At 36.3% G+C, this 15169-nt stretch overlaps 1 protein-coding gene across 6 annotated transcripts in view; it reads left to right on the plus strand.

Moving 5' to 3' along the window:
- Positions 1–10181, plus strand: part of pfn4 (profilin family member 4) — a 35760-nt gene extending 25579 nt beyond the window's left edge. For 5 of the 6 annotated variants that reach the window (XM_072556870.1, XM_072556911.1, XM_072556902.1 and 2 more), the window contains exon 5: positions 9922–10181. In XM_072556870.1, coding sequence (XP_072412971.1) covers positions 9922–10010 — 89 coding nt within the window. In that variant the 3' untranslated portion in view covers positions 10011–10181. Of the gene's footprint in view, positions 1–2069; positions 2388–9921 lie in introns of those variants that run through there. The other variant, XM_072556879.1, reaches the window with a different exon arrangement.
- The last annotated feature ends 4988 nt before the right edge of the window (positions 10182–15169 follow it).

Here is a 15169-nt window from a genome sequence, read left to right on the forward strand (position 1 = left end):
TCAAAGACTGATTGCTCTAAATTAGAATGGTTTAATGAAAGCAACTACAAAAAATCATGAATAAATGTGAGGCTTTTTTGTTCATAGCACTGACATTAACTGTTAGTATTTGTTGTTATCTGTTATGAATTCAGATTTCAAAGCTCCATTGTGATAATTTTCCACTAATTTGTAGGAACAATTAATGAAATTATCCAGGTATTTCCTGAATGGAGAACTCTTATGTCCTATTTTGCCCTTTTGAGATGTTTTGTAATCAGATTAAATTTATCATCAAAGTTTGAAGAGTATTTTAAAAAGTATATGTATCTTTTTCATAGTTTGGTGATTTATAACACTATCAGCTATGTGTGCATTTGTTCAATTTCTGGTTTAGTATTTAGAATTTTGCAATTCTGAATTGCAAAAATAGTTTTTTTCCAAAATGTCCACTCCTGTGTTCTGTTTCATTCATTTGTGTGTAATATTACTTCTGCTGCCATTACCTCCTTAATTTAATTATATATTTTTCCTTTAAAGTTGTTTTAATTCTGCAGCTTCTCAATGCTGTTGACAATCTGCTTTTTTTAAGCTTTCATCTTGCTGATATCAATGTTATTTTGATCTTCTTACTTTTCAGTTTTTCATGTTGCAGTGAATCAATGGTGTTTTATTTCTCAGCTTATAGAATTTGACAATTCTGCACTGTAGAAATGTTGTTCCCTTGTCCTTGTTATACAAGCTATTAAACTCTCCAGTATGGCAACATAATTATTTTCGTCCATTACAGGTTTTGATTCTGTATTATGACAATTCCATTCTATTTCACTTTGTCTAAAGCTTTAAATTCTGACAAGTTGCAATGCTTCATCTCTGAACTGCTTTTTGGGCTTTTTCTGCTTTTTTATTATCAATGTGATGGTTTTGTGGGAAAATTGAAAACTTTCCTGACTTTTTACACTTGCCCTTTTGATTTTCTTCTGTCAAACCCTGCCATCTTCAACTTTTAAATTGCAATTTTGCTGCCTGAAATCTGCTCCATATTATCTGTCAGATCTGCTCCATCTCCATTCCTCACACTAGCTCATTGCCTTGAAGATCCATATCTCTCTCTGGAAGGCCATGTAAAGGAGAGCACAGCAGACTAAGTGCAATGATTGAGGATGTTGCAGGGCTTTGGGCAGAACCCCATAATCAGTCTGGGCCCCAGTACCACACCTTCAGAAGCTGATGGCCTGGTCAATGGTTGACATAATAGGGCAGCCTTATCTGCTCCTTACTTTGTATCTGTTTCTTCTCAGCAGATCATAAAGTGAGTTGACAGCTTCTGAAACCTGTGCTCGCCTTTAAGTATCCCACCCTGGCTTTCACTAGCTTCTAACCACTTTTTAGTTAGTTTAATTGACCATAATTGGAAGGAAAGTGGTATTTCTCTCCCATTTTCCTTCTGTCCTAGTGATTATTGCCAGTGTTGAGATCAATGCCTTGAGATTGACAGGCCTTCTCCTTATCTCCATTCCTGCTCTTGAAGATGGCTTCTATCACTCAGCTCATAAGACGACAATAAATTTAACCGAATAGATACAAAATTGGTTGAATGACAAAAAGCCAAGCATTTGGTTTGATGTTAGATGGGTGCTGCCCAGACTAGAAAGAATGGGAAACGACACAGCCCAAAAATTGTGTCAATTTTTCTGAAGACATATTACTATTTCAATAAATAAGTATGAAAAAGTATTTTTTCAATGTTTTGTTAAATATTTGAATTCAAAACAAAATCTAGGCAGCATATTTGTAAAAAGATTTCAGTTTTCTGTGGTAATTTCGTCACAGAAAACATTATACTTTACCAGTTCACAAATATTTTAGACTGCACAACATACAAAAATAAATAAATTCTGAAGAACAGTCAAACTAGACTTAAAATGTTAAATTTATTTCTCTCCACTGATGTTGCCAGACCTGCTAAGTCTCTCCAGCATTCTGTGCTTGTATGAGTAAATTAAGTGCCTTGTACATGAGTATAGCATGATTACATTACTGTTATGAAAAAATAAATTATCAAAAAAAAATCTATTTCCTTATTTTAGGTGATTACTTTAGGTCAAAGGGTAAATGAAAGCATCAAAGACTTGTTTTTTGGTTTATTCGTGCTACAAACAAACAGAAAAAACACAGAATGTGGCAAAGACCAATTGGTAAATCAAGTCTACTCCAGACTCTACTCCACTTACATATTGCATATGTGCAGTGAATGTTTTATTACAAGATAGCTGGCAAGCCTTGTAAATCATTGTAGAAATCTGTAGAGGGAATTTGCCGATAAAAGTACAATTCAAACTAGTGTAAAATAGCTTTTGCATACCATTCACAAGCTGAAAATTCTCAATCCTCTATGTCTTCTAATTTCTGTGTAAATAAATTATTGCATTTTCGTCAGAAAATCACATTGTTGTCTGTGTTGTTGTTATTATATCGAATTGCAAAGCATGTACTGCATTTAAACAAGGCCACTAATGTGTATTTGTTTAAATTCATTCACGGGCTGGCTGGACCACCAATCTGAAGTCACATGTAGGCTGGACCAAGCAAGGATGGCAGATTTCCTTCATTAACATTCACTAGTGAACTAGACGGGTGTTTATGACAAGCAACAGTGGTTACATGATTGCCATTGGGTTAGCTTTTTATTTAATTCAAATTTCACAGATGGCATGTAGATTAGTCTGATCTTAGAGTAGAATAAAAACTCAGCACAGCATCGAGGACCGAAGGGCCTGTTCTGTGCTGTACTGTTCTATGTTCACCAGCTACCGTGGTGGAATTCAACCTTATGCCCTTTGAACAGTAATCTGGGCTTTGATTACTAGTCCAGGGATATTACCTTAATGCCACCGCACTCACTCCACTCTAAATATGAATTTTGTCTCATTGTATATACCTCATCTGAGCTTTTTAGCATTTTATCTGTTTACTTTTCATTCTTATACTTTTTATTTTAACAGTGTTGAAACTATTAAAATCCATTGTTTTCTATGGTAGGAAGATCCACAATTTAATTACTTTCTGAGAAGAGACAATTTTCACTTTTGCTGTTAGATTTCTTTGTAAACTATCTAATATCCATTGCTTCTAGATTTTGATTCTATCAAGTGGAAAGAAATAATTTCTCTCCATCTATTTGGTCAAACCAATTCATCATATTAAAGAACTTTATCAGTTGACCTCTAAGTGTTCCTTTATTGAAAGAAGAAAAACCCTAGCATGTTCAATCTTTCTTAATTTTTTTTTGTGGATCTCTTCCTTCACATAGAATTGTTTTCATTGTTTTGATTGATTTCAATAGTCAGTGACTTAAATGCTTTTATTTTGAATTTTAAGACATTACAGCCACAAATTATTGTCTTAACTTGAAACTGAATATATTTTGCAAAAACCGGAATTCGAAATAGTTCATACATTTTCAGCACATAAATATAGGAAAAATTAGCTCAGAGTCTTTAATGCCAAATCCCTGTTTTATCTGGGCTGCATACATTTTTCATGAAGTTCCACACATATTATTGCAGATGATAATAATGCTTGGTGCAACTATCACTCATTGGCAGTGGGCAGAAGAATGATCCATGAAATTCTTAAAAGGGAGAGACTACTTAATCTAGTGGCTTTTAACGTTGACACTTCATTGCAATATATCGTCAAAGATGTCATCTTTTGGATAAGACAAAAGAAATGAAGTTCCCCCTACCTGTTTGTGTGAACATAAAGATATTCTGACATTATTTGTAAACAAAAACAGCTGTAAAGTGCTTTGGGAACATTCTGAAGCTATGAAGTCTATATAAGCTAGATATACACAATGTTATTTTCTATTTCTGAACTATATATGTAAAGTCTATATGACTTTCTGCTGGTTTTTGAATTTTTTGGCATTAGAAGACAAAAATATTTATGAAGAAACAGAAGAGCCAAATATTATTTTCAAAACAAATGGAAATTTAACATTGTTTGCAGCATTCAGAAACATTGTGCCAAAAAAGAAAAATTATGAAAGACGAGTATGAGAACAGCTTGCAATAATGTACTATTTTGGCAGATATCTGAGAAATATCCAAATAGCTTCACAATTTTTTTAAAATGTGCTTAGGTAGTAAAGGCATGTTAGAATGATAATATTTACTGCTGTTCAGGACACAAAATATGTAAATGATCTGGAGGAAGTGAAGGGTCATGCTATAGAGCCATTCTGTAATGGCAAGTCCGCTTCACAGGGACTGATAACTGAGGGCAGGGGAAGGGGTCATTGGTGGAGTACATGTATATGGTGGTATAAGAGGAGCCGATCTTAATGTGTGTGTATGGGAGAGGACTGAAGAGAAACTGATTACTGTATGGAGGATGGTAGTAAGGATTGAACAGTTTGTTGTGGGTGTGAAAGGTAGAGGAACTTCACTGAGCCTTCCATCAATGAAAAATGTGGAGAGCTTGGCTGGTTTTCATTTCCTATTATACAATATTGTATGATATGCGAACCTCAATAATTATAGACTGAATGTTATGCTATTGCTTTTCTAATATCTGTGATCATTTTCATTTTCAATTGTTAGAATGGAGCACACTGGAAAATAATTTGGGAAACTGATCTGTACAAAATTCCATTCTAGCTGGCAAAGCAAGTTGATTACTCTGGGTTTGTTTAACTATTCCATACATAGAAATTTATGATTAAGTGATGAAAAACAAAAGGTGTGCCAAGAACCTCACTTAACATTAAATTGAGGTCTTCTATTATGTTCCTCTGACAGGCATACCAGATAATGATTCAAAACAGCTGCAATTTCTGTAATTGTAACAGTCACCAGTTTTCAAATCATATTTCAACTATGCAATGTCAATAGTGCGAGGTATGTTATAATAGGCCCAGCATTTTCATCTATCCTTATCTAAAATTTAGTAAATAGAGGTGGGGAACTTCTCTGTGTAAAATTGAGGCAACAAAACAAAATGACAGTAAACTTTGGAAAATACAACACAGCTGAGAGCATCTAAAACAGAAAATTCATCAGATTGGGTTCCCAGATGAGATTTGTTGATTTGTGTATCCCAAACATGGTCTACAAATATAACATATTTATAGGTAAGTTATTTCAAGTTTTTATCCAATGTCTTTATAAAGTCATTCACTTTCTCTTGCATCTTCTCATCCAGGAACTTCTTGAATTGCTCTCGTTCCTGTAAACGGTCAAGCTTCTGTCTCTCCAGTTCCTTTTGACAAATGTTTTCCATGCTGGCCATACGCCGCAGTTCTTTGTGTGTCAAACATTGGCCATTGCCACCATCTCCAGTATTTCCTCCCAAAGATACAATTGACTTGGATCTCCTTAAACCAGGAGGCCTTGAAGAACCAGTATGAATTGAAGCGGACATGTGAGGCATTTTCTTCATGTACTGACTTGTGGAAAACCTTCCACCTAATTCATCTTGAAAGGAAAAATTTGGACTCGTTCTCCCATCTAAACCAGCCCAGGTATCCAGCAAACTCTCACGTCGCTGTCCAGATTGTAAATTACTCAGCATTGTTGAAGGAGTTGTTTTAGCCCTTCCAAAAAGTAAACAATTCACTCCCCTTGTTGCATCCTCATTTGAAGTAATCTCAGTTGTGTTTCCCTTTTTGAAAGTCTTTAGTTGCATAATTAAATCATCTAATTTACATTTTTGGAGTATTGCTTTTTGGTTCAACAGAGTCTCAAGTTCCTCTGTTACATTTGTACTTTGTTGCTGTAATGTTGAAAGGACAATGCGGTGGCCACGGTATAGATGGTCGAGCCTAGTGTGTAAAAGCACATTTTCTTTTTTGTTTTTCATATGTGCATCCACTGTCAGCATTGTGGAGTCCTTTACCAACTTGCTCATAGTTGTACTATTAGATGGTGGCTTCCCAGTATACCTGCTGAAATATTTGATTTAAAGTAGTAGTATAGTTATTAAGGCAGAAATTATGTAGTGTTTATGTAGTTTTATTTACATAAGAATGTACAACTATTGGGAGTTTAACACTTTCAACTGATTTTTTTTATATTTGAAGTTTACAAGTAACTGTGAAACAATTAAAGAAAGAAAATGAGTTTAAAGTCAATAGTTTGCTTAAGAAAGGGAACCTGTTACTTTCAATGTTTTTGGTGGTTCCATTAACAAATCATAACATTCCTCATGCCTGACAGAGAATTGAGAAGCATAAATTGGTGAGTGACAAATATTGGTCAAATAAAATATAGCTATAAAAACAGAAATTGCTGGAAAAGCACCAAAGGCCTGGCAACATCTGTGGATAGAAGTCAGAATTAACATTTCAAGCTTCTGACGAAGGGTCAATTGACCCAAAACATTAACTCTGACTTCTATCTACAGATGCTGCCAGACCCACTGACCTTTTCCAACAATTTCTGTTTTGATTTCTGATTTACATCATCTGCAGTTTTTTCAGCTTTTATTTAAAATACAGCTATGATGATCCATTCATGCTTCTGCATGTATCTGTTCTCTACCAGGCTACCTGTGAACAGTATTTGGTATGTCATAGGGCAGGATTTTGAGACCCTGCCAAGGTTCAAAATGTAGGCAATGGAGTCTGAAAATGCTAGCATCAGTCAACATGCTTCTTTCCCATTCATAGTAGTAAATCAGCTAGGGCTCAGTTGGTAGCATTCTTGCCTCTGATTCAAAAGGTCCCAGGTTCAAGTCCTCTTCCAGGGCCTGAGTGCATTGAAAACCCAAGGTTGAGATTCTGATTCTATTTTGAGGAAGAACAGAATGTTTTCTCACTGTCTTGGCCAACATCTTTCTCTCAATCAACATTACAAAAGTAAATCATTTAGTCATTATTCATCTTATTCATAATAAAGGAAACATTTGTATTCTATGTGATTCCACCATAACCAAAGCAGAAGCAGTTTTGGACCCAGCAGAACATTGAAACCCTGTGAGATGACTGACCAATTATATTAAGAGACGACTGAAGCACTGTCAATGAAGGCCAACTGGGATTTTCTAGATGTTCTACAGCTTTCCAATGCAACTGGGTGCTATTTAACTGACTTGAGGCAGGCACCCAGTGGAAATCAGAGGTGTCTGCTGTCTAGTCCAAGCAGATTGAGAGGTATTCCCTGCTTCTTGTCTAGGCAGAGGACAGGCAAACTGTCACATACAGGGTTACAGGGACCCTATGGCCACCTTTCCTACAGCCCCATCCCATCCCATCCCACAACACCATGGTGAGAACACAGAGGGAAAAACCGTTAATTAATCCATAATTGAAAATGAATGTACTGATTGCACTGGAGCACAGTTTTGGTGTATAAAGATAAGCTGGACCAATGTGCATCATTCACAAGTTTTACTATCATTCTTTTCAGTAGGGAGGCTCCATGTTGAAGCATCCTCTCTGTTGTTTGCCTTTACTTGCAATCTGCCATTTATCTCAGTCTGGAAGACCTTTAATTTTCCTTTCAACATCTAGAACTGGTCCATTCCATTAATTGGTCAGAAAATCTGTCTCAGTGTCATGAAGGAAGCACTCTCTAAACAAAAATCCCAATGAGTGACTTCCCCTCAGGAGACAGGTTCAGGACATGGAATCAATTCCAAGTCCTAATATCTATTCACAAACAGAAAATTCAGTCTATAGAGTCATTACAAGAAAGAAGCAGGCCAGTTGCCTCATTAAGGTAAAAACGCTGCTTGTTGGATGCTGCCTGAACTGCTGTGCTCTTCCAGCACCACTAATCCAGTTGCCTCATTAAGTCTGTGTTGGCTGTCTCTAGAGCAATCCAGGAAATTGTCATCTGCTGATCCATCCCATGGGTCTGCAAGTTATTTTCCTCAAGTGTCTAGTCGTTTCCACTCTTTTTATTCAGCACATCCCTCCTGTATCTATTGTGCAAACTTTTCAGTCATTGTCCTGTAGTAATTTTTCTATATGGTAGTGGGGGGAAAAAGACTATCCCCCAGTCTGTCACGTGCACCTATTCCAAATAACCCTTCAACCTGTTTCTTCAAGGAGAATAACCTAGTTTCTCAAACTTATTTGTGTAGCCAAATTTCCTCATCCCTGGAACCATGATATATTTTCTCTTCACCCTCTCAAGGACCCCATATTCTTCCTAAAGTAGGGGTCCAGAACTGGACACAATATTCTAGCAGTAGTTCACTTCCCTGCTTCTGTACTTAATATTTCTATTTCTGGTGCCCAAGTTTCCTGTTGCTTTGCTGACGCCTTCAAAGATGTGTGCACACAAAACTCCAGGTTCATCTCTGAAACTGTTCCATTGGATATATATTGGCTGACCCTTTGTCTTCTTTCAAAGTTCACCAGCTCACTCGTTCATATGCTAAATTCCATCTAGCTTTTGTCTGTCAATTCTACTATCCATGATTTATGTAATGTTGTAGTTGGTTCCTTTCTATTTGACAAATTCTCAGCAAATTTTGAAGTTTAATCTTTACTCCAATATTTTCCAATATGCAAGTATTGTTGTGATTCAGGAAGGCAGCTCACCACAACCTTCTCAAGGGCAATTAGGGAAATGCAATTATTGCCTTTGATATTTTAAAGTACTTTTATAAATCTTCAAGTATTAACATAATAAAGCACAGTATTTTGCATCCACCTATATATCCATATGAAATAAGAAAATAACTTACACTTATCTTAGAAAAGTCCAAAATTACTCATATACAATGACTATTTTGAGCACTCTGCAGCTGTGTGGTAACAATCTTAGACACTGGCACTAACAACACTGGCAACACATGCAGTCAAAACAAAATTGCATCCCACAACCATAAACCTTCCTAGTATTTCCTGGCAAATGGGACCAGATTAATTTAGTATATCTGGTTGGTATGAATGAGGTGAACCAAAGGGTCTGTTTCCAAGCTGTACATCTCTATGAGAATGACTCTTTGCCAATCTTCTTTCCATTTAGTTGAGCAAGGAGATTTTCAGCACACAGGCAGCCAAGAGATTAGGGACCACATAGTTTTGCTTACTGTACAGTTCAAGGGTCTGTGTCTAATATTTTTGCCCTTTAAAAGAGCCTCACATCAGTGGGTCTAGTGCACCCATCCCTTACAGATTGAGATACTTATCCTGCCCACTCTGGTTGAGATTGTAGCCATTTTCTTTTCCATTGCATGGTTTTAATTTCTCGCATGATGGCAACTAGCAGATCTTTGGGCCCTGGTTTCCATCTCCACGTGTCGGAAAGGTATCAAACATCCAGATCTCCTTCCTGATTGTCCTCCCTGTGAGCCCCACTGACTTCACACATCCCCACTTTCCCATTCAACCCATCTATGTGAGCCTACACCTGCAGGCTGCAGCCCCCAATCCCAAAAAATACATGTCCAAGTTTCCTTCCGAAGGCAGTGGCTTTCCTGCACCCCCTCACCCTTTTGCCATAGATTTTATGGATGGGCTCAAGACTGACTGTGGGTAGTCCTCTTAAACAGTCTCACCGGGCAGCTCTGGTTGAGAAATGCCTGCTTCACAATACATTTGTCTAGTTGTGAGCTCTACAGCCTAGACTGGCTGCTATGGAATCCTGACCCCACGTTGTAGAGGAGAGAATCCTTGATTGAATATACCCTTCTTCGGATTTAATTCAATGAAAAATTGACGATCCTTTTAACACTATTATCTCCCTTCAGTTAGTTTTACATTTATCCCCAGATCCGATTAATTAAATACCAACAATATACAATGAATAAAATTTGATAAATTAATGTTCAAATAGGTTATCAAATTGTCTTTTAGTTTTTCTATTAATAATCAATCTTGTATTATACGTTTAACTACATACTTATCTTTTGACATAGCCCACCATATTCTTTTGGCTAGAATGGCAATATATTATTTTGTTTTTCCTCCCATCGCTTTCACAGATTCATGGCATGATACCAGGGAAGACAGAAAGAATTACTCTGTGCTGGCTTCACTCTCTGAAACTTCATTCCCAGCCTCTTGGACTTGAATCGCCAATGGTCATCGAGTTGAAATAACAAGTCTTCACTGATAACATTTTTTTAGCTTGTACAAAATAAAAGACTTAATGCAAGTTTAGCTACAATAACAGAGACATGCTGATACATTAAAAATGACCAAATCTCCTATTTCTACATTTCACACATTTATGCTCTAAAGTCCAAACATTAAGAATTTCAAATTCTATGTTGATGGCCCTGTTGGAATGTTCCTGTATTGCTTGAATACGGAGGATTGTCTACAGTTTAGCAGTGGCTTACTTTAATTTCCTGTACATGTGAAGCAGTTTTAACATCCAAACTATCTGAGGCACTACGAACATGGGGTTGGGACACTGAGGCACAATTGAAACTGATCAGGAATTACGAAGATTATATAGTGGGCAAATAAATAAGTTTTAAAGAGATTTTCAGGATGAAGTTCTAAGTTTGTTTAAAAGGAGCTGTAGTTCAACACAGATGTAAAATAAATTCTAATTAGAACAGAAAGATTAGGTTACAGAATTAAACCTTATCAAGCATTAGTATTATTCACTCTTTAACTCCAGGTTTCTGTCATAATTTAATCAAAATCCTTGTTCTTAGAGTTCAATGAATTTGTGTTCTAAATCATCCATTGTTTAAAGAAACAGTCATCTACTTTTAGGCATCAGAGTCATCTCTTACACAGTTACTGTCTACAGATTTTCAGGGGTGGCCAAAACAAACTGAAATGCTCCTCAAGCTGAACTTACAGATGCTGCAAATGTGAGTTCACCAAATGAGGAACAGAACTACAATCCAGAATGCCATGGAACCAGTAGAATAAATTTTACTTTAGATATATTCTTAATCTTTTAGAAGTTACATTATACAAAATAGATTTTCTTTTACCTTCAGCTAATTCTTCTGCTATGTGATAATTTGCTTCTCTAAATAATTATTTTTATCCCAGACAATTTGTTTTGCTTCCAAACTGTGTATTCAATGTGCACAGAACATGATTGCGTCTCTAAACTGAAAGAGCTCCAATTCTGTGGTAAGTTAATCTTGTGATTTTATTTAACCCTTTGAGTACTAATGCACAGGAGACCCTGCAGCATCAGTCATTTGGATGTCTCTGAAACTGACTATGTTAAGAATATTACATCTGAAAATTGCTTATTTTCAGTTTCATAACAAAGTTAGATTTATAAAGATATTTAGTAAAATAAAAAATTGCTTACACTCAATGTGTTAATATTTTTTGTTTCAATGTAATGCAATAGGAACACGTTTAATTCACTGTCAACTCAGTGTTTTATTTTAACTTACTGGCATTGGATAGGTAAATTGCTTCTTAGCAATAAAACAAACTTAACAGAAATCAAATTACACTTTAGTTCCTTTGTTCAGTATATTGTTTTTCATCATTCCGTGCCAACTCAAAAGAGGTGACAGAAATGTCAGGCATTCAAGTCATGCTTACGTACTACATTTGTGCTAAAGCTGGTTCTGTCACGCATAATTAGGCTCAAAGGTGTTAATTATTTCTGTTGCTGATGGAGTAAAATTACCATTGATTTTGTATTAATGGAGGATGGTAAAAGCTCATTCCGAGGAGCAGATTGAAATGATTAAATAGTATTTATATTGTTCCATACTTTCTTGTATTAAAATGCTAAAAGTAAGCACTTAGCTATGACAACATATTTTGGGGATAAAAGCAAGTTACTATGGATCCTGGAAATCTGAAATTAAATAAAAAAATCTGATTTTGCCTTCTTCTGACACTAAAGTAAGCAGTCTTTCTAGCAGTGAACCCCAGGATAAAAATTCAAAACCTTATTTTCACTTCGCTTGAAACTGATGCCAATTATTAACCTTCCTTGGTGGCAACAGCTAACTTGCAAGGCAATCTTTTTCTTTTGGTTATTAATGATTTCGTTATGAAAAACTTATCAAGTGCAATTGAGCAAACAATAATATAATGATTGGTAGTATTTGTTTTTCCAGTATAGAAACCCCACAATTACATGAAGGTATACTTGGCTGAAGAATAATTTCCTTCTTACCAAATAGAAAATAACACAAATCCTTTCAGTAAGCTGAGTCATGCTGAGGTCACTGAAACTAACTTAAAGGCGTTGAGATTAGCTTCTGAGTGGCATTTTGCAGCTTAACCTGTAAAGTTACTACTTTGGGGTTGATGTGGGCAGCAGGCTGGTAGACGAATGTTGAATAGGGCTTGGGTGTACAGTGAGATAGTGGGGAAAGATATTGTTAGCAATAGCAAATTAACATGCCTCCAATGGGGCTGCTGTCCAGTTGAGAACAGTAGTTCATGTCCTTGAGCTGCCAGCCATTCAGAGAGGTGACATCTCAGAATCTCTGGTAGGATCACTAATAGCAGTAGTTAGCTACTGCCAAAGGTGTGTCTCCTGGATGAGGATGTGTCAGTGGTAACACATTAAGTTTAGGGGAGGGGGTTACTTAGGTGAGGTAGAGGACAATGAGTATCACATCACAGTGCAAGGTCAATGGCATTGCTGTGGGATAGCCACTGTCTTCAGGGAGCCCCTTCATGGGCCAAAAAGCACCTATAAAGGATGCCCCCTATTGTATATAGATCTGAAATTGTTAATACTTGATTAAGTGCAGAAAGCTTCAACCACTGTGCTGTTATCATAGTGACATGATCAGTGTAAAGTAGGAGTTTTTAGGAAACAGATCCAGGGCTGGTCTGCTCCTACCGATCTCTATAGTAATATAGATCATATTAATGTACAAGTAGTCCCCAGGTTACAAATAGGTTCAGTTCCTGAGTACATTTGTAAATCGATTTATATACAGGTCAGAACACAATACAGTACAATATAAAAAGGCTGTTTGTAAGTATGAGTGGACATTTGCATGTCAAATCATTAAAATTAATTTTCATGTGGGATCTCACTTGCAAGTATAAGTATTCGTAAGTTGGCTGTTTGTAAATCAGGGAACTGTGTAACATATAAATAGTCACTGTAATGTAATCAATTTCACATTGTTTATTCAGCAAAATTCACTGAGTTAGACCAGAAAGGTGGATATCTTAATCAACACAAGACCATTTCAGGTCTGAAGGAACTCACAAACAAAACTGCTACCCGCTCCTCAGGAACCCATTTTGGTGCCACAAGGATTTCCCTGGTGGTCTCCCCATAGGGCTGCCGGTCTTGTTGAAGTGGGCAAAATACTTAGGTGCATAGATGTAACCATCAATTCAGTCACTAAATGACTCAGTTAGTCATCAGATGGTCAAAAATGATGCTAAATATCCACCAGTGACAATATGCCACAGTAACAGGCTTCCTTTCCAGCGTCTTCTCTTCCATGCTACCAGTCCTCTCACCTTCCAGACCAACCCCAATAACCTTGTGTTTCTGGGGGATGGAGGTAAAATTAATCAGCCTTATCATAAAGGCTGAGGGTTGCCCCAGCGCCCAGAATATCTTGAGAGTCAAATTAAATGTTCAAAGTGAGCTATTTTTATTAGATACAAGCATACAAATTCTTCCAAATTATTTTAGGGGTTCTACAATGTTTGAGCTATCAATTTATGCAGTTATAAATGTTTATTTGAAGAGCTGTTTCTTTAATCACATCATATTTTTATCTTACTCCCTTCTCTGATTTGCTCTTCTCTTAATCATATTACCATATGACTGACTGTCTTGCCCACACCCCAAGCCTTCATCTACCTCTTGATTGCTCTGTTAACTTTTCGTTTCTCACAGGCAAACTTTCAATAATCTCTACTCTACATCAAGTGTCCCATGAATCCCATATGTCCATTTCCCCTTCAGTTACCACCACAATTAATATTCAGTGATCTGCTCAAATGTTTGCCATTATGGATCATAAATTAAGTTTGACTGTGACACTATCCATAAACAAACATGCTGCTAACCTTCTTTTGTGTGTATGTTCCAATGAAGGTAAGACCATATAAAGTGAGAAATTCATATCTGCCCAACACATGATTTCTGAGCTACATTAATTTAAACTCCAGTCTTGAAGTTTAACATCTGCCTCTTTACCTCCTCACAGTCTTAGGTCCTAAACATTCCTTCCAAGTGAAACTGTGATTTCTATGTACTTCTTTCATTCTAGTCTACTGTATTCACTGGTCACAATGTGATTTCCACTACAGTAGGGAGACCAACACAGATTGGGTGACCCCCACATTGTAGAACATCTCCATTCAGTCCCTAAGCATGAACATGAGCTTCCAGTGGTGTCTCATTTTAATCCTGTACTTTGCTCTTGTACTCACATTTCTACTCTTGGCCTAATACACTTCACAGCTTTCTAGATGCAATTTTGAGTTCAAAGGTTTCACATGGCTTACATCCCTTCTATTTTCTTTTTGATCTTGTTTTGAGTTTGCCCTGTTTGTTTTTGTCAACAGTACATCTGCTCACTTTTGTTTCTTTGTTTTCTTGTCTCATCATCTTTCCATTTAGCCATAGAAAAGTGACTGTTATGTCATTCAATCTCTTATGTTTTCACCCTATCACAGACCTTTCTTTTATCCTTGCCCCACCAACCTTGCTCAAAAACTAGTACATCCCCAACTTCTCCCAGTTTCTGAGGAAAGGTCATTAACCTGAAATTCAATCTATTTAAACTGCAACATCACACAAAATACAAAATTACATCACAAGCGCTTTGGTTCATAGAAGTTGGGCTGTCTAGATTTTCAAAGAACAAAATTTGAAATTATTCATAAAACAAATTGTATATTTTTAAAACAAATTATTTTCATGTCAATAAAAATAGAAAAGTGTTGGATAAACTCAGTAGGTCTAACAGTATCTGTGGGGAACAAAACATTTCCTTACTACTATTAACTCCCAATTTTACTCTTTAGAGCACCAACACTAATTTTAGTTACTTTTTTACTATTTAGATAGAAACTCTTGCCATCTGTTTTTACATTTATAGCTAACTTCTCAAGCTCTAATGTCTTCTTCCTGATTAAACTTTCAGTCATAATGAACTGTTCTTTGTATTTGGACCAGTCATCTGACCTGCCACTCAACTTTGCACAATTATATGCTTTTTCCTTAAGTTTGACGCTTTACTTAAATTCTTTAAATTAAACAGAAACAGGAATTTTGGAATTTTCTTTTATACTAGAAATGTACTC

This window comes from Chiloscyllium punctatum, chromosome 3, assembly GCF_047496795.1.
Source record: "Chiloscyllium punctatum isolate Juve2018m chromosome 3, sChiPun1.3, whole genome shotgun sequence".
NCBI classification, from domain to species: Eukaryota; Metazoa; Chordata; class Chondrichthyes; order Orectolobiformes; family Hemiscylliidae; genus Chiloscyllium; species Chiloscyllium punctatum.